The sequence below is a fragment of the Athene noctua genome, chromosome 1 (genome assembly GCF_965140245.1).
Source record: "Athene noctua chromosome 1, bAthNoc1.hap1.1, whole genome shotgun sequence".
Taxonomy (NCBI): Eukaryota; Metazoa; Chordata; class Aves; order Strigiformes; family Strigidae; genus Athene; species Athene noctua.
The window spans coordinates 246,624,608-246,644,802 of NC_134037.1; the positions used below are offsets into that span (position 1 = coordinate 246,624,608).

The window sequence follows — 20,195 nt, forward strand, 5'->3', positions numbered from 1 at the left end:
GAAGGAGAGCTCCATTGTCCCAGATAGCAAGCAAATCTCACCCCTAAAGATTATGATGAGCTGTATCCCACCCTCAGAATCATCACCTTTGAGATATCTGGCCCCTTGGAGGTTTCTTCATCTCTGACTAAAGAACTTCTCTGCCTACAATTGATCAGACAGCAAGCAGTGGAGGTCATTCCTCAGGTACATAACAGAACAGAACATCTCACTTCAAAAACCTTCTGAATAAACAATTGTATAGAAACAGAGAAAAGGCACTTTTGGTATGTGAAGCATCTGGCTTGTGAGGGGTGCCTACATTGGGGTGACCTCCATTACTTTGCAAGGGGAAGGCTGTATTTATAATTTGCCTTACATGTGAGATGTGGGAGTCTGCTACCTCTGTTCCTGAAGTCACAGTTGAAGGTCAGGAATAAGTCTCCATGAAAGAATTCCAGCTAAAAACCCCAAACTGCTTGCCAAGCACAAGTTGGTGTTGCACTGTGTCTTACCTGCAGGAAGCGATCTGCCTCCTCTCTGCCTTGCTCAGCTTTTGTAGTGACCAACATAAGCTTGTTCTGGAGCTCTGTGAGCTGAGCTAGGCTGTATTCTTCAGCCTTCTGATCTGTCTGAGATTCTTCCTCTGTGGTGTCCTTCAGCAGCAGCACTGAAACACAATCCTCAAGGGCAGCCTGGAAAACAGGTAAAAGGATCAGCCCCTCTCTGCCTCTTCTCTGTGTAATTCCCCATACTTGTGCAATGGGCCTTCAAGAACAGTAGTAGTACATGCCTGCATATCTGTCACACCCCTCTCAGATGAGGGACACAAGTGATTCAGATTCATAAATCCCCAGTGGAGTTGACAACAGTGAGACAAGTCTCAAACTCCAAACATTTATTAACTTTCCACAATGTACTAATTGGATACACAATAACTGGCTAAGTATATAATGATTTGTGGCAGACAATACAGTATGTGTTGCATTTCTTAATGGTAGTGAAGGAAAAGGGGGAAAAAGGAAAGAGGGGAGATGAAGGGAATAGAAGAATACAGATCACTGGTCTGTGTTCCTGCATTGATCCCACCAGCGAGTGTTCCAGGAGGCATCCGTCTTCTTCGCTTCACTTCCCCCATTCCCTTTTGCTCCCCCTTGATTTATACCCAATTTCCTTGGGCCCGTCCCCTAGGTTGACCCACATACCTATGTATCTCATGTACGAGGAGGGGTAAGGTGTTTCATAAGATGATGTAATTAGCATGATCTTGTTAGTCTTCATTAGCATATTCATGTGTGTTAACTTTAATCTAGTTTTCATTAGCATATTTGGGGGTGTTAACTTTAATATGCATTTCGTGGATAATGAAGCAAAGGTCATTCGCAGGACAGAGCCCCTGAAATGTTACCAGGTGCACCAGAGCAGAGCCATCCTGTCTCCACAGGTCTGCCCCCTCCTGCTGCATCCTGTGTTATTTGGGCAGCCTTATCAGCTTCGACCTCCACACTATCCATCCCGTGACTATAGTTTCATTACTTGCAAGTGTTTGAGGCATTCCTTAGCTCAGAGGGCCTCCACTCCCCCTGCTAACTTTTATGTCTTTCTCAGGCTGTTTTTCTCTGTCCGTGTTTCTCACCACCTGTTTTTACAAGTCATCTCTCACAATATCACAGTCAAGCATCAGATTTTCCCATGTCATGGAGCATTCCTTCCCTCCTCTATTATTGTGCAGGGCTCATTCTTTTAGAGTATGCTGCAATCACCACTCTCCTTGAACAATGGAGTTGCAGTTCTCATTTTAAAACTTTACCTTTCCTTTTTGTACTTTCCCAGTAATCAGGTGAGTTGGTTGTTTTGTATTAAAATATTGCTTTCTTTCCTTGCTGGGGACAAAAAAAGCCTGTTTTGCCTTGAGAATAACTAAGGCTTAATGGAAGATATGGCATGAGTTTGTGCTTTCAAACCTGAGCAGACATCTATTGGTTTTCTGACATACTCCTTGAAGATGGATTTCAAGAATGTTAATTTCTTTGGGCAGAAACAACCCCCTAGAAAGCACTCTTCAAATTGTGGAGAACTGTTACCTTGAAATTTTGAGGTGGTGAGATGACAAACATCCCTCTGCTGTTGATATCTCTGGCTTGAGAGATTGAGGAACACTCTATGGAGCCATGAGAGTCATGAACCATTCGTATCCACGCTCTGTTACCACAAGTATCTTTCTGTTAAAGATAAAAGAACAACACAACAGAATGAAACCTAATAACTTGTTGGCAGCTCTGTAGGGACAATTTTGGTAAGAGTGGGGTTTCTTATACCTGCTGTGGCTGAAAAGACAAAGCACAGCTGTTGCACCCAAATCTGCATGTATCTTATAAGGTTTCTGAAAGCCAAAGCCAGGGAATAAGTATTTTGGGAAGCTGCTGTTCTCTGTCCGTCTTTGGCAAATTGGAGGAAGAGTGTCAGTTAAATGGTACCTGGCGTAGGATGTTATCGTTTCTGTGGAGAGGATTATGCAAGACAGTGCTGATCTAGACTTTCCTAAACCACACAGCACTGAATTGACTTTCTTCTGCATGTGACACCTAACGGGTCTCCTCCATTTGCCTTCACATAGGCATGTGGTGTCTTTGAATATGTCCCAACTAGACTTCAATTCCAAACACCACAGATTTCTCATAGGCTTTACCTCATATCCACTACGCCCTCTTGCATGTCTTGACTCCCCTATGGCATGGCACCAGACTTTGGCAATTCATTCTAGTACAAGTACAAGTAATTTTGGAACATGGGATTCCTAGACTCACCAATTTCTTGGACAGATTACTGTCTTTTGCAGTGGCTTCACTGATGAATGACAGGGCTGAAAAGAACTGTTCAAAACCAGATGTGGATCCCAGGTCAAATATAATGGGTGCTGAAGCAGCCATAGCATCACGGAAGAACCGTACTTTGTCAATATCCATGTCATTTTCACCTGCAAAAATTGATGCCAGCTCCACAAATACAGGGATTTCCCTTTTGTCTGGAAAAAAAAAAAAAATATCAAAAAATGAAACACATAGTTGAGGAGTTTCATAGTTGACTCATAGTTGAGGAGTTCACATAGTTGATTGATACAATGCCTCTGGCTGTTACGACAAGTAGAGAATAACTGACTCCTTTCTATTGCCTCTCTTGTCTGATGACTTTATTATATCCCAGTGCAACTCACCTTTTATTATAGTTTTGATCCAGGAGACAAAGCCTTTTCTTGTGCATTCAAGAAGTTCCCTCAAGAAGTCAAGCATCTCTTGTGGAAGGTTGATCAAACTAGTCTGCACCTTCATTATGTCCTGGGTCATATAATCAAGTCTCTTATTCCTGAATTCTGGCCCTTCCTGAAAAAAAAGAACCCCAAGACATACTGATGTGTGTCCCTTGCTAAGAAAAGAGGGAAAGTAAGCTCTGCCACTGCCCTGCACTCAGTTTCATCAGCCACTCAGTCTTTTACAAAGCGCCAGCTCCCCAGAGACTTCTATTCCTCTCATCTAATCGATTTTAATAAAATCCAGTCTGGTTATTTCAGTACAAGTCCCTGCAGCAGGGGCAGTCATGATATAAAACTTCTGCACTGAAGTCCTAATCACTAAAGGGACCTTTCAACAAAATGTACAAGGTCTGCTCCAGTTTTAAATATCTGGGGAAACCTGTTCAAAACATGGAAAGCTATTCAAAGTACAGAAAGTTACAGAACATCCAGCTGCTCCATCATTGCTACCATAATAGAAAGGTTACAACAGTATAACATTTTAGCTTTTATAGGATTAGAGCAACCAGGCATAGAGATCTACAAAAAAGAACATGTGGAAGCCAAATGAAGACTTGCTGGAGTTGGTAGAGAATATTAGGTTGGGATTGATGCAGAATTTGGTAGCTGACACAGAGATGCCTGCATCCATCAGCCTCACACAGCTGACTCAGATGCCCTTGGGTGTCTCTAATGGCACTGGGAGCATATTTGAAGACAATCAGGAGTCTGATTAAGAGTAAGCTGAAGCACATTCCTGACTCCACTTACTCTACTATAAAGGTGTCAAGCTAAAAGAGAGACTGCTACAACAGTAAAATTTATATTCCAGAAGAAATATTCCATCCACTGTATCCAGTATGATTTAGTTAAAAGTTAAGACACACAAATGCAGAGGTTCCCCATTCAGACCTGACAACACAGGAGCCACTAGAGCACTCATTATAAACCAGATAGCCGTGTGTCCTACGTACATATTTTGTAAGGTCGTTGAGAATCTGAAAATTTCCATTAAGCTCAAGTTTCTTCCTCAGTTCATCAATCATCTTGGCAGTGTTCACTACTGTAGATAGATTCAGGTAGTTTTTAATCTTCTCCACTGCAGCATCGACCCAGGCAGCTTTTCCATTCCCTTCCCCTTCGCTCATCTCCATAATTTCAAACTCCTTCGTGAGTTGACTCTCATTTGCTAACTGCTTCTCAAAACAGCTCTGCAGAGTCCCAAGAGTGATGGAAAAGTCTTTGAGGGCCAGATAGGTACTCCGAAAGTCAGCAATGGTTGGCTTATAAATGTTTTCTTGAACATCTTCTATCAAGAGAAATTTCTTTTCAGGGATTGTGGCTTTAATTTGCTTTGCTTTTTGCTTGCACAGTTTCCAAAAATAATTACTTTCCTCTAAGGTATGAATTTTTTTCATCATGTCACTATATTTAGCAAGGAAGTGCAATTCAGGAATTTCCTTCTCACCATTCACAGAAAATTTGCTTACAGACATCTGATCCTTAAAAATTCCTTTTTCTCTGATGCTTTTCTTCACAGCACTCCTATCCACTAAGTAAGGTGGAAACAAAAAAAATTAGTGCATTTCTCCAGCTAGAAAGACACTCATCCTCTAAGCATGGAAATATTCTGAACCTGACTACAACACCAAAGTGAGACAGGGCTGTGTTTGTGTGTGTGTTTGTTTCCCCAAAGTTCTTGGGGAAAAACTGAATCCAAGATCAACACCAAAATAAATGGTGGGCAAAATCAATTGCTCCATGATGAGGAAGTAAGCCTTCAAACCATGGCCTTGAAACTGTGGTAGTGTCTGTACTGTGAGAAAAAAACTTGGTCCTGAAGTAGAGGTTGAGCAGACTTACCTCATCATTTGGACCACCCCAGCTGGAGAATAACTTCTATTGATTCTTGCACCCAATCTGAGAACTTCAACACTGGGATGTGTATGTTCCACTGTCCAGCAGGAAGAACTCACTGGGTGAGTCTTCCCACCCAATATACATTTCTGCTACCTTTTGATAGCTCTGTCCTTCTCTTTTCAGGTCCCAGATCTTGTATGAAATTGCCCTCTCCCCCTACAAACATTTGTCAAGGTAGGTAATCCAACCTTTTATATCTCTTGGAAAAATATAATACCTGGCACTGTTTAATCTTCCCCCATGATACAGATTTTCCCACTATTGTGAACTCCTTCCATACATAAACCCCTACCAGACCTGCCCCATTCCTTTTTTCCTTAAAGAGCTCCCTGCTTATTCTCTCCAGCTACTGCTTGCCACTATAGTCACGTAGCAGCATTTCCTGGAGGATTTGCTACTAGCTCTTTGTTTTAGGAGACAGGTCCCCATTCAAGAGCCATATAGGCAATCCCATCCTCTCAAATATAATGGGATGGTACCTCTTATCACATCCTTTATGCTGCTGCATAGACGCAAAAATGAGCATCTCTGCTTCTTCTGCTCTTCAAATTGGATATATTCCTCCCTTCTGGTTTCCAACACTGTTGCTATACAGCTGGAGACAGTGGGATCTGGAGAAAGAAACAAAGAATACCAACCATGCCCAGACCTCAGATATGAAGGATTTTTGAGAAAATCACTTGGAGAGAAAGAACTACTGGAAACTAACCACTACCACTAACAAATACATGCTTGAATTTGCACAAAGGCCTTGGGGGGTACTTGTGGACGAAAAACTGGACATGAGCCAGCAATGGGCTGCATCAGAAGAAGTGTGGCCAGCAGTCAAGGGAGGTGATTCTTTCCCCTCTAATCCTCTCTCCTGAAACCCCACCTGGAGTACTGTGTTCAGCTCTGCAGTCCTCAGCACAGGAAAGACATGGACCCATTGGACTGGGTCCAGAAGAGGGCCACAAAAATGGTCAGGGGATGGAACACCTCACCTATGAAGAAAGGCTGAAAAAGCTGGGGTTGTTCAGCCTGGAGAAGAGAAAGCTCCAGGGAGATCTTATTGCAGCCTTCTAGTACTTAAATGGGGCTTATAAGAAAGATGGGGAGGAACTTTTTAGTAGGGCCTGTTGCTGTAGGACAAAGGGTAATGTTTTTAATCCAAAAGAGGATAGGTTTAGAATAGATATGAGGAAGAAATTATTTACAGTGATGGTTGTGAAACACTGGTACAGGTTGCCCAGAGAGTTTGTAGTTGCTTCATCCCTGAAAAGATTCAAGGTCAGGCTGTACGGGGCTCTGAACAACCTGATTTAGTTGAAGATGTTCCTGCTCATTGCCAGGGGGTTGGCCTAGATGACTTCTCCAACCCCAGTTATTCTATGATCCTATATGCTTTTTCTAATAATTTTCACAATGGCTTATAGTCTCTTTCCTTCTTTCCTCTGTCACTTCTTTGGTGAAATAGCAGGGTCTGTAGCTGTCTGTTTCAAGAAAATCCCTTCCTGGCTTCTGACAAGCAGATGGTACTTTTGGGATAACTTTCCAGTGTTAAGCCCTATTTTGAAGAAGCTTATGATTCACAGGGCACGTATAAATGCTACCCACTATTCACCACCTCTTGCTGTTATACAATCTCTCAAATCTGATAAACACTTCTAGGGCTTTGTCATATTCTTTCTGTTCAGGTACATGAACAGTCTTCCCCGTGGCAGGGGGCTTGGACTAGATGACCTTTAAAAGTCCCTTCCAACCCAAACTATTCTATGATTCTATCAACACAAATACAATTCTATAAAAAAATCTTAAGAATACTGCAATACTTTGTTATCCATTGTACAGAAGAAGAGTATTGTTTTCTGTCCTTCATAGTGTTAAGGGCTTAAAAATACTGCCTGTAATAAACTTTTATATTTTTTGCCTTGTGTTTGGTCACTTGCAGAGAAGTTTTTGCTTTATTTGTATTTTAGATGTTTTTCCAATAGATATATTTTCTCTTTGCCCCATTGCATAGGAAAACACATCACAGGTTTTGGGAAATAAATTCAGAAACTGTAAGCTTACCGCAGATGCACAATATATCCAGAAATAGCTCTTGATGCTGCAAGATAATGGACAGTATGTTGCATGGGATTTCTCCTGAGAAAACTTGACGCCTCAAAAAGCGGAAGAATTTGAAAAACTGAAAAAGCAGGGTTTTTGCCTTTTCACTGATCTTATTTTGAATGTTGTGCTCTGAATTATCTGTAAAATAGATGAAAACAAGTGATAGAGCTGTACTTTCAAAAGAAGCAGTTTCCCCACTGGATTTAATTTTAACATACATCCTCAGAAAGAGTTAGCAGCCTCACAGCACCCTGCCTCCAAGCCATGAGTAGCAAGGGAATCTGTTACAGCCACCTTTACGAACTGCACAGATTTGGTTGTTTTCCCATTAAATGGCCAACACTAGTATATGTGAAAAAATGTTGCTTTATTCCCAGTCAATGTAAAATAGCACTTTTCAATTGTTTCAGGTACATGAAAAACAAAATGTATCAAGGACCCTGGCCTAGCTTTGGTTATAAACCTCCTTCACACAGGAGACAAACCTCTGGGGTGCTTCACAATTAGCATTTCTCTTTTGGTTTGTTTTGTTTTTTTTCTTTTTCCGAGAGGAATTTTTTTTAATATCCTTCATTTAAAAAATGAAACACCTCTCGGGAATGTGCAACAAAAGACCATTTCAACTGGAAAAATACATTGAGATGCTTCTTAACTTCTGAGATGAAACATCATTTTCCCAGGGTATGTGAATATTTTGTCTCTTCCATTTTGTGTTGGCAACAAACTTGGCAGATCTTTGAACAAAGCTGGTGAAACCTCATATTCCCTTCTAGCAAAAGAAAGGATTTGATTGCAAACTTCTCCCAGATACATGGCTAAACTTTTGTTTGGTTTGGGATTTTAGTGATACGTGCATCAGATGTTGGTTGGCTTTCAGAGCCCATCAAAACCCACTTCAAAACCAAAAATTTTTAAAAAGCCCCTCTGTGGGAAACTCACAAGTGAAGAGGAGATCACAGATCACAGAAGAGCTGAGCACCTCTGCGAGAACTGGGCCCGTGCTGTCGACAAATCTGTTTACTTTTTCCAATGTGCTCATCTTGTCTGAGAATATTTTTTCAACAACAGCAGAAAGCACTTTCCCACCAGTTGACCTTTCTGTCTTGAGGACTTTGAAAACCATTTTTCCTAACATAGGCTCCTGTAAGGGCAAGAAATTTCTCCTCTTAGTTGTAAATGAGCTTTGCAGAACCTCTGCCACTCAATTAACCCACCACAGGCCAAATAAGCACAGCTAGCAGAGTGGGTCAACATAGTGTGGCAGGAGGTAGAAACCCCCAGCTGTGCAAGAAGATATGGTGACATTTAGACAGAAATTCTTTCCTCACCTCACTTTTCTCAAAGTGTTTAATCCTTTGAATGACACAATCAGTAAAGCAGGTCTCCAGATTTTTATTCCAGCACTTGTCCTTTTTCATGAATTCCAAATAAAAGTCCAGAAGTTTTCTGCCATCTACCTGCAGGAAGGAAATGCCTAAGCTACAGTTGTTTTCTGAGACCTTGTCAAATATCATTGGGTTCTCAGAGTGGGGGAGGAACTATGTCCCTCTACACCAGCAAGGAGATGGCTGCTTCAGCTCCCATCATCCAAACACTGACTGGGACAAAACAAAGCATCCTGGGATCAGGAATCTGAGCATCAACCCTTGCTTGGAGTTAACCATAACTTACTTTCTCCAGCCACCTTTCAACCATGCTGTATATCAGGCTTTGCCATTTCTGGTCCCATTCCACACAGAGGATGTTAAGCGAGAACAGCTCGTGCCACACCTGTGGCAGAAAAGTAAAGCCGGTCAGCTGGGCCTCAAGGTATAGACAGACCTTCCAAGGTGGGTGGTTTTCCCTTATGTGGACTCTTGCTACTTACATTGATGTTTTCCAGGAACTGTCTATTTTCCATGGGTGGCCTGAGAAAGGATTTTTCCAGCCACTCCTTGATGTGACCTTCAAACTCATCAAACCTTTCTGAGATAAACTGCTGAAATTCCTTGGGAAATTAAAAAAAAAAAAAAAAAAAAAAGGAAGAATTGGCAAGGAGAGACAGATTTTCACTCTGGCTTTTGATCCTTAACTGCTGTGTACAGAGTGAAAATGAAGTCTTTCCCATAACTATCAATGGCTTCCAAGAAGAGAAATGGCTGGCACACTCTGATGCTACCAGCCTTGTTTGCACCTCTCTGTCCATGCAAATCCACCTCATCTGCCCCAGCACAAATTCTGACAAGGTTAGAATAAGTAACTGAGAAAGGTAGCTAACTGACACTCCTATAGTTGGCCATGTTTGAATAAAGCAGACCTGAACTCCTGTATCTTCTCAGCTAAAAAGACATAGGTATGTGTCTTCATGAAAGCTATGGGTGGTTTTTTACCTGATTTGCTTGCAACACTTCTGATTTTTCAGCAAACATGTCAAGCATCCGTAGCAGTGACATGATCAGGCTAAATGGCACTGCATGCCAGTGCTTTAAGGAAAATAAAAGCAATGCATATGTTAAATCCAGACACTGCAAGGCATCTTCCTTATTACTGGTGGGCTTTGTCAGCTGCTCCGTACCCCCTGGCAGGCATCTGTGGACACAGAAAAGCACTGTACACCTCTTGTGTTCGTTCTAACAATAGCATTTTAAAAAAGTCAACACAACCTTGAGTTTAAGTGCCCTTCCTTTGCTGTACCATGCTATGCAATTTCAGCTGACCAGAGCCACTTATGTGTCTGAATTTGGAGCTGAATCCCACAACATGAGACAGAGGTAGACTGTCTGGCAGGACAGATTCCCCTGTGGACCTCCTTCCCACATGATACTGCTCAGCCCCAAAGGGGTTTAAAAGATTATGACATACAACTAATGAAGAAAATTTTTACAGCCTCCCTTGTTCTGCTCAACCATAAGTCTAGCCATTCCTTCCCACCTCCTCCACAGAACTGTCCTAGTATTTCTCCTCTCAACAGGTTAGCACTTACAAGTCCTTGAACCAGAATTTCATCCTTTCAGCAATGTTGTTCAGAACTCCATTCAAATTCTTTTCCTGAATAGAGGGTAAACATACACTGAAAACAACTGCGAAAACACATCCATTCCTAGAGCTGAGGCAGTCCCCTATGAAAAATGTTAAGTATGAAACCTTCAGAGAATTTTTTTCTGACAATGTCTGATTTTTAAAAATCCCTAGTGCTTCCAGATGGAAAGGCAAATCTAGCTCCTATTAAAGCAATCACTTCAAATCCCACAGAAGCTAGCCGTCTCAAAGATCTTTGGAGTTCAGTGGATTGTGTAGGAGGGCTTAGCTCAGATTTTTTCAAATATAAACCAGAGTGTGTTGGGGATAAACCCTATAATAAGCACCAAGAAGTAGATTTTAAGTGGAATTCCTCTTAAGGGCCTCAGAGTATATTACAACACTCTAGTTAAAACACAAGTGAGAATGACAGAAAGTAGGTTCCCACAAACAAGTCCAGTTTTCATTTAAAAATAGTCACTGCCCCAAAAATGCAAGTTAGAACTTTAACTTCCTTCTTTTGGCCCTTCCAGCTTTAAACAAAGTTCCAATTGCTGGATCATCACAGTGTTCGTGTTGGGTACTGCTTTTGGAGACAGGATGTAAAAATTGTTTAAAGATTCTGATTAAAATTCACTTGATATGGGATTTGCTAGCCATTTTTCAACCAGGCCAAAACCCAATGAGATCCCCTTACCCTTTCTCTTTGCAACTTCTCCCAAAACATGGTTATTGAGCTCTTATTCTGGGTTCCGATGATTTAACCCCTTGGATTTACTAAAAATTTTTTCAAGAGACAGGGAGACTTTCTGGCTCACCTGTACAAAATAGTACAATTTTCTGTAACCTAGGAAAGAAACACTAAAAAGAAGTTGATCTTACATGCACTTGGGATGGTTTACTGACAGCTTCAACGATGCGTTGATATACAGTATCCAGGAGGAGATGAGGTGGAAACTTGATTTGGAGCAGGGGCTTCTTGGTGAAATTCTTCAGTGCCAACATCTCCAAGACCGTCTTTGCCAGAGGAGAGCAGCTTTCAATGAATGACTTCTGAATCTCTATCATCACCAGAACTTTCCTATGAAAATGGACCATCAACAGCAGATGCACTTTGGAGCATCAAGAGGCACTTTGTGCCATCTTATGTGCTCCTGTGGCTGGCAAATGTGGCACTGGACTTAAAGAAGAGGTAGTCAGATGCTGAATGGGATATCTAGGATTTTAAAGCAAGTGAATTTACACAGTAAGATTTTTTTTTTTTTTTTTAGGTTTTTAAATAAGAAATTCTGTGTTTGAGACTTTCTGTCCAGGGGCCACTGTCTTGTGTGAGCACAAAAACATGCCTTTGCTCCCTGTTCAGTTTGCCTGCTAACAGGTTATTTTGTAGTGATTCCACCTTTTCCCTGTGAAAAAATGACCAACTGAGGATCTAGGGATAGTTCTCTCCATAAGGCCGCTTCCGACAGGCTGTCTGAATCAGACTGCACAGTCCTCAGCTCAGACTTCACCTTCCTCCAACTCACCTTCAAACACCCTTCTCTTCTCCTAGTTAGAACTCAGGGCAGGAGTAGGATGTATGAGAAAGTGAATGACTTGCAGCCCAGGGAAGAAACACAAAGTTTCTGGTGGTTGGAAGTCCACAAGCAAAAGGAATGAAAAATTATTCGAACAGTACAACAGCTTATTTTCCTGATCCAGCCTTGATGATCTCCCTTTCAAACCTACCTCTGCTTCTCGTCATCATCTCTCAGTGACGACAAGTGTTGTGAGGGAATGGTTTCTGGAAAAAAGGGGTCCTTCGTATTCTCTGTGATTGCATACAGCAATGGAATCAGCCAAATACACAAGGTGCTGCCTTTATTACATAAGAAAATTTTCTTCACAGTTGAAATGTAATTGCTGAAAAGAAAGAAAATCACTAAAAATTTCCATCAGTGGTCAGATCTCCCATAACCACTGCCTAGGATGGCAGTGGCAGGGAGTTGTGTGGTTACCCCTTAACCCAATGGCATTCATCTTGCCAACATGTAGATGCATGAAGGTATGCAAGAGAGAGCGAGAGCTTGGTTCTAGAGACCTTATCAGCAGACATTCATGTACAAGAAATGAATCCCACCTCAGCTTTCCCAAAACAGTCTCCCTCCATAAGCTTTATGTAGCAAAGGAAAATCAAAACAGAAAAGCCTCAGATGCTATAGGTTATATCGAAACAGCATGACAGAATACAGTAATCTGACTCTGTGGGATAATAAATTCATTTTCATAAGGCTTAATTCAGCTGTCTATGCAAAAATGTCTAATTCTCTTTGAGATGTCTGGAACATCCAAGACAGACCTGCAGGGTTTTCAGATATGAAACAGAACTTCTGGGAAATATTAATCCTTTCAAATTGTCAGCAGGATGCTTGGTGAGATAGCACATGGCATCTAAAATGACACTGATGCCTATCTGAGTCTTGGATCTCCAAAAATTACAAGAGAAGCCCAGACACCTACAGATGTGCATAACTGTAACGGTCTGAAACTCAAACCAATCCCTGCCAAAAATAGAACCTGTGGCTCTCCTTCAATCAGAGACCTGGCAGAGGGGACAAACTGCACAGGTTATGGCAGCCAGCAGCAGAAATACAGCTAGGAATTGTTGAAGTGAAGGGGAAAGAGTGTTGGGGGACAACATTCTAGCTCTATCTTCACATAATTGCTCCGTATAGAAAAAGGCCCAATGAACTGAATGACTGCAGAAGGATCTATAACTCAAGAAAGCAGGATGACACTTTCAATTACCTCTTTTCTCTCAGATACTTGAATTTGCCTTGAAATGGACCGATGTCCTGGAACATTTTTTCAGCCTTGACGATTACCTCTTTGCTTAGTGAGATGTCATAACAAGATGAGGTGAGTAATGCAAAAAGCAGCCCATCATCTTTATGCTCCTCTCTCTCCAGGTATCCAATGATCTTGTCAATGAAATTTGTCATGTTATCATGCAACTGGACAATGAGAATAAGGAAAGGGGGTTTCACCAAGATAGGCAAGACTATTTTACTTGAGGAGCTGGGAACGTTTCAAAAAGGAGGGTGGAAGATAAAAGTTGCTAAGAATCATTATTTGGAGGCAAAAGCCTTGCAGTTAAACTACTTAAAGACAGGTTCCTGTCTTTGCAATAGCTAACAAATTTCTTAGCTTCCATTGCATCTCACTGCCCTGGCAATGCCCCAGGGAAAATGTTTTCCTGGTTGTCACAAGTTTACCAAGCAGTTCTTACGTGCTGAATCCACAGCAGCACCAGGAGAGTACTAGCCACCCATTCTAGCCCTACCACAGATGAAGTATAGATAAACAGATATTCAGTCTCCCAGCTGATCTGGGAAATCAAAGGGAATCAAAAGGAATAGTGGGGATTCTCTCAGAGGCCTAGCTTAGTATAGGAGTCTGACTCCATGACTGTGAAACCCAAAGGGCAGATAAACAACTTTCACCTAAACAGAGATGCAGAATCTCACTGTACTCCTTTCATTGGGATTTCCCTACAGATGACTTGCAAGGCATTGCTCTGCACCTTGTGTAGCCTGGGTGTATTTCACGCTTTCCACTCTGTGTGACCTTTCAGGATACATCCACAACATAAGACAACATCCCCACCTAGCAGTCTGTAACCTGGGAACCCACTCCTCTTCTGGATATACCCTGCTGACTCCCTCCAAGTCAAGCCCTAGACCATGCCAGGTGGATGTGACATGTCAGGTCAGACAGGGCTTCCATTAAACAGCACTAGTAGGTTGAGCCTGGCCAACAGCTGAACACCCACCAGGCTTCTCACTTAATTTCTTCTCCAGTGGGCCAGAATGAAAACAGAAGGCAAGTGAGAAGACTCATGAACTGAGATAATGACAGCTAAACATCAAAAGCAAAAGCTGTGCACATAAACAAAGCAAAAAGAATTCACACACTACTTCTCATTGGCAGGCAGATGTCCAGTCCCTTTCTGGGTGGTTTTAGACTTTAAAATGAGACGTTGAAGCCTGAACATAATGGCATGTGAAATTCTTTTTTTTTCCATGCAGGATTCTCAAAATCAGGGTAGTCTTTCCATGACCCAGCCTCAAAGCTTGTTTTACAGATGACACCATTTGAATCTGATTCCAATAGAGATCTCCTTTGACCTCATCAGTTTTTGGGTCCAACCCAAAAACTGGAAAAAAACGATAAAAATAAGGTCCATCCATTTGATGTTCAGAACCCTACATGGAATTAGAGGCAGCTGCAGAAATTTCTCTTTGGGGGTCTATCTACCTGGGAGCTGCTTGCTACTTTGACTTGGTGTATACTTACCACTTCCTTAGAAAGATTAGTCGGAGAATAGGTTTCGCCTTTTTCAGCATCTCCAAGATAGATTTTGAAGCTCTCTCTATAGTTCCTCAGTTTTCTTTCTATATTTTTTAAGTTGTTCTGGAGCTTGATGGGCTGGGTAAATTCATCTACAAGGTGTTCTATAATACCACGGTTGACTGACTTTTGGGGCATTGTTGTTGAAGAAGAGAATTTGAAGGAAGTCATTTTGAAGCAATTTTTTTTTTTTTCATGAAAATAGCACTTCATGTTTTCAAAAATGGTCCATGTACCTGGGAAGGAATCAAGGTTTGTGAATGAACCTTCAAACCTATAAAAGATAAATCTTCTGTCCCTGAGTTAATGATACCAATTACTTTTTAGGAATGGCAAGCCCAGCTGAGCCATAACTGAGGCACTAATGCACAAAACTCACCATGCATATATAAATGCAGCCCGACATATCTCACCTGCACTTTAGATGTGCCTGGTGTGTATAGCCCATGGCTGATTCAATACTTCCAACAGTAGGTGTCTACTACTTTTTGAGTCATCCTGGCATATTCAAAACATCTATACAGTGTGGCAGATCTAACACTGGACCTCCAGCTCATGTGCACCCTTCTGGAATGGCAACTGAAAGCCATTCTGAAAGGTAGATGCAAAGGTGATTCAAGGCTTCATTACACACTCTCCCTTGCCCAACAATGAAAAGCCTAAGTTTATTCTGTGAAAAAGCAAAATAACTTAAACACTCCTTCCAGAATACTTTGTGTTTATATTATATAAAGAATTTATTTGTGTTAAATAAATAGCCCATAAGCTTATGTGTCAAAAATCCCCACAGTAGAAATGCTTCAGTTGTAGGAAGCAGGTGCTGCTGCAATGCAAGGCAAAACAAGGGAGAGTTTATATGTGTCTACTGCATGCAAGGATTTGTTGGTCATACTTCACCCCAGTCCTAGTTTTGAAGAAAGTACAGCACTTACCATTTGCTTTGATCTCTTCCTTGGGAATGTTTATGACTCGATGTAATTGACTCTCTATATTCTTGGAATCCATTTCATAAATATGCTCTAAATCACATAATCTCATTTCACAGTCAGTTGAGACATTAAGGATAGCATATTTATAAAAAATTGGTCCTCTCTGGAGGTCAGAAATGGGGATTGTTGCACAACCCGTGATCAGTTTTTTTCTAGAATAGAATAAAGATTAATTAGTTACTACACTGTAAGGAGCTTCCATCAAGTTCAACCCCAGATGGACTTTGCCTCTACAGATCAGTTTGTGCAGCAAGAATGAGCAATCAACATTCACATTCAAAATGCAACGTTCAACAAAATGCCTCTGGCCTTTAACAAAAACTTGATAATCTGATCTGAGCTTTGTGGTTTATAAAAATAACTGGTAAGAAGTCTTGATGTGAACAACCCTGGTCTTAGCTAAAGTTGCATCTGCCTTGTAAAAAGAATGGGAAACACATCTAGAGATATTTCTGCTGAATGCTGCAACTGTAGCAGAACTGAAGTGACTCTATTCACTCCATCTTCTCTCATGCAAGGCATCCAGTGACATCTGACAAGCTCCATAATGTTTTAGACCTTTGTGGAGATCTGGCAGAGCTGATGCAGGACCTACAGAAGTTAACACTGTAAGTCACTTCTACAGATACCTAAATTTAGATGTCTTTGTCTGGAGCTGAAGTCCAGGCTGGGACCCTAAAGTTGGGGTGACCTATACGCTTTCCAAAAATGTGACATCAACATACATTTAGGGATGACTTTTACCTTTGTTTCAGAACAGCAAATTCCTGGTATTGTCCAGGTTGCTTGTAAAAAACAACGCAGATCTTGGATGGCAATTCAGGAAACTTGGATTTTTTTGACATTGCTGCAACAAACTCCAGGGTCATTGTTTCTTCTGTTCGAAGTCTTTCATTGGACAGATATGGATTCTGCAGACAGCTATTGGAAGGGAAAGAAATACTCTAAGGTCAACATCAAGTTCCCTTCTACCACTCTGTCATCATCTTCACCTGATCCACCTAAGGACTTCAGGGCAGCATTGAGATACTCACATGCATTTCTTCCAGCCTTTGTCTGAAGCTCCTGTAAGAGGAGTATCTTCTGCATCATTTCTTCCAGTCCTGTACAAATATCCTGATTACCATAAAGCATTTGCAGTGGTCCCAGCTGCCTACATGCAAGTATCAAGCCACTGTGTGAATAACTCAGATAAAGATAGCATGCTGTAGACCAAGTGGCCTTGCAAAGAGACTAACTCCTGTCCTGGAGGGTCTCTACCAGTTTCCATCTTTATCTGCTGGCAGAGGAAGGAGTTTAAGGGTCAAGTAGCCTTACAGTACTAAAGCTATACCTCCTCCCAAAGACAGCTCTTTTCCCAGCAACCTCCCAGACCTCAAGCTCCTTGAGGTCTGATGGGAAATCCCACAGCATAGGTCTCTGCATCAACCAACCTGCTATCCGGTCCTAGGTTTTCTTTGCTTTCATGGTCATCTGCAAGTGAGGAGAATGCTTGGGTTAACGTGAGCAGAAGATATACCAAGTCAAGAAAAACTAGAAGACAGTCGTATCCTAGGAATGGGAAAGAAGATCTTGAAGCTCCTGACAGCTTGGGTATGGTCCTCTGGGTCTCTGAACCAAGAATCCCAGCTCGTGTAATCTCCCACCTATTTTGCCAAGCTCCACCAGTGCTTGGTACAGCTTTCCTGGGGATAGGGACATGGAACAATCTGTGCTCTTGGGGGCAAGGGTGGGGGCAGGGAATGGGCCTAAGGACAATAGTTAGCACACTGGATGCCATCACTGGCACTCGCCCTTCCCTCTGTGATTCAAAGCGACCAGATGGTCAGCAGAGAGGCACACAGGAAGCCTTGGGTGAATTCCCCATCTAATCCAAGCCAGTCATCTAGATTTAGTAGCGACAAGTTAACAGTAGTGCAGCAAAAGAAAATGTTATTGAATAGGATAAAAAAGAAAGGCCAGGGCTTGCACCAAGTTTTATGAAGTCAGGTAGCTCTGATTCCACCGAAATTCTGTCACATTCTGCACCTTCCAAGGAAAACCACCCAGGAACAAACTTGCCTGTGTCAAAATTGTGTGGTAAGAGCAGACTGTGCCTGCAACGTGATGGTCAGCCAGCCATCCAGCCTGCTAACAGCACCATAAAAACCTGCACATCAGTACTGCTCCTCCCCATAGTTTGGGACTGGCATACAGATATAAAGGCAGGGTGTGTGCCCCCACTGGGGACAAAGTTTATTACAGGGCCTTTAGTGCAAGTTGTAACACCTTCTTCTAGGTCTGCAGACTCCCTGATTAAATCCCTGGTGTAGGAGGTAAGAGAGTGTCTGTCACACAGGTGTGACATGCTGCTTCTTACAGAGAGCTTGTTTTTGGGCCTAGGGAGACTGGACAAAGTTTGCCATATTTTTCTTTTCTTCTTTTTTTTTTTTTTTTTTTTTCTGGCAGCACTGGTGGGAGAACAGCTTTATATACATTTATGTACACTTCCTTATAAATAACATTCAGTTATTTTAAACACAGGATAAAAATTCAACCTCCATTACAGCAGTTGAAAAGTTTTCAATAGGCAAGTACCCTTTTATAATTAGTTTTACCAGGCCTTCCCTTACTGTATAAAGCAAGAAGTTCTTAGAGTCACTGGAAATAGGTTGGTAGCTGTTTACATTGCCTCCACCCACATTTCCTGTTACCTCCTTTGTCACGTAGCAGAGGACTGCTGCCTTCCTGGACAGATGAAGGCAGAGGATGAAGCTTCTCTCTGCTTTCGCCCTCTATGTTGCTCTCTGCACTCTCCATTTGCAGCAGCTCAAACCTGGACAGCCAAGAAGAAAAAATCAGCAAACAGACTTGCACCTTCAAAGCTAAAGGTCTAAAAGAAAGGTTAAAAGATCACAAAGATCAGCCTGAGAAGCCCAGGTCTTGTAATTTTACCCCCCCTGCCCCGGCCCATGCAATGAGAACCTCATTTAGTGGTTACAGCCTCACTGGTTTCAAACCCCTCTTCAAGCCCTGTATGGGTTTGCCAGCACCTCTGAGAATGCTCAGGAGCATGGAAAAATCAGGTGCTTTTTACATGCTCTCCTGGACATGGGTGCGTTTTATGGAATTTCTATGGACTGGGACTTTACAGAGGAATGCAGTTCAGCTCAGACCAGTTCTGCTTTGTGAAAGCGAAGGAAAAAGAGCTGAAGTTTTTGTCCCAGACTCTCTCTTCACCCTTTCTCTGGTGTCCTCCCTTTCCTCCTCCCTGATACTGCTCTCAGCTGCACTGTGCATTGCTCACCTCTCTCTCTGCAGCTTGGTCTCTAAAAGGTTAAAACCTGCTCAATCTCTTTCCCATGTTTGCAGTTATGTTTTTGACTCCAAAACAGTAAAATTAGAAGGCAATTCAAAAGGCAATTATTTTTTCTTCTTTCCCACCAATTATTTTTTCAGCAATGCGAGAAGGGGTGAGAGCAGCACATTTTTGAACAGCCCTATTAAACCCTCCTGCCTCTACTTCAGGTGCATGGCGAGACTGGGCGCACTATTCTGGTCTGGTCATGAATTGGGATGGGGGAAACTGAGGCAGGGATGTGTCCCCTTGCCCTCACCCAGACAGGGAGGCTCCCTCATTTCCACAGGGTGCCCAGGCAGTCTGCAGACCAGAGCCTGGAGGTGACAGGTCAGGTACAGCTCTGCATGGCGAGCCCCAGTGCCCAGCCGGGTGGGTGAGAGTGGGTGAAATCCCAGGAGAGAAATAAGGCTCCCCGGGGACGCTGCAGGGAAAAGCACACACAGAAACCTCCGCCCAAAGCGTCCCGCTTCCCTTGGGTTTAAAGTCTGCAAAAGCCCGAGCAAAACCCTGGCACAGGCCTCTGTGCTAGCCCCTACCTTGTGCTGTATCCACCTTGAGTACATATCCTCACCGGGCTGAGCTGTCGCTGCTTCTTATACCACCCCGAGTCTCACAGCTGCCGTTTCTCGGAAATCATGGAAAGTGAAAGAAACAGTCAAGAGGCAGCAGAGCACTGCCTGTTTCCTGTTGATACAGAGGAATTACCACTTTTTTGAGACACATTTACTTACTTACTTATAGAAAACTGCTTAGCAACTTATTTACTTACTTATAGCAAGTTATAGTATTACTTATAGTATTTTTTAATATTGCTAAGAATCCTGCTTGCCAGACTGTTCTGTGGAATTTTACCAAGGACTACTGTGTTCATAAAACAAAGCAGTTCACTCTGAAAATCTACCAAGAACTATAACGTTCAGCAAAATATTATGGTTTTGTCCTTGAGGAACAGGTGTGCTCTAACTACTTGGAATCTTGATAATGAGTAAAGATACCCATATTCAGATGGTAGAAGTTCTGTTGGTTCTCTTAGATTAAATAGAATGAGAAAACCATCTGAAAAACACTCTTTTTATTCAAGAAATTGGCCAAGAGAATCTGCACATGCTCCGGGGAAAAAACAAAGTGAGAAAGACTACGAGCCTTCCTCCCAAAGACCCCTGAAGATGACCACCAGAGGCAATGCGCAGGTGCAAAG

The 20,195-nt window shown here is 42.2% G+C and overlaps 1 protein-coding gene across 1 annotated transcript in view; it reads right to left on the reverse strand.

The window, feature by feature from the left end:
* LOC141958601 (E3 ubiquitin-protein ligase rnf213-alpha-like) overlaps positions 1-18,456 on the reverse strand; it is a 55,676-nt gene extending 37,220 nt beyond the window's left edge. Inside the window, exons 1-22 of the mRNA XM_074901442.1 lie at positions 18,351-18,456; positions 17,091-17,130; positions 16,692-16,760; positions 16,402-16,599; positions 15,601-15,809; positions 14,615-14,904; positions 13,067-13,272; positions 12,008-12,181; positions 11,162-11,360; positions 10,245-10,309; positions 9,652-9,850; positions 9,150-9,269; positions 8,954-9,052; positions 8,611-8,739; positions 8,222-8,423; positions 7,241-7,420; positions 5,668-5,799; positions 4,243-4,820; positions 3,194-3,359; positions 2,787-3,004; positions 2,064-2,201; positions 495-674 (exon numbers count right to left, since the gene is read on the reverse strand). Of these exons, the coding sequence (XP_074757543.1) occupies positions 495-674; positions 2,064-2,201; positions 2,787-3,004; positions 3,194-3,359; positions 4,243-4,820; positions 5,668-5,799; positions 7,241-7,420; positions 8,222-8,423; positions 8,611-8,739; positions 8,954-9,052; positions 9,150-9,269; positions 9,652-9,850; positions 10,245-10,309; positions 11,162-11,360; positions 12,008-12,181; positions 13,067-13,272; positions 14,615-14,904; positions 15,601-15,809; positions 16,402-16,599; positions 16,692-16,760; positions 17,091-17,130; positions 18,351-18,456 (3,897 nt within the window). The remainder of the gene's footprint in view (positions 1-494; positions 675-2,063; positions 2,202-2,786; positions 3,005-3,193; positions 3,360-4,242; positions 4,821-5,667; positions 5,800-7,240; positions 7,421-8,221; positions 8,424-8,610; positions 8,740-8,953; positions 9,053-9,149; positions 9,270-9,651; positions 9,851-10,244; positions 10,310-11,161; positions 11,361-12,007; positions 12,182-13,066; positions 13,273-14,614; positions 14,905-15,600; positions 15,810-16,401; positions 16,600-16,691; positions 16,761-17,090; positions 17,131-18,350) is intronic.
* Between the last annotated feature and the right edge of the window lie 1,739 nt (positions 18,457-20,195).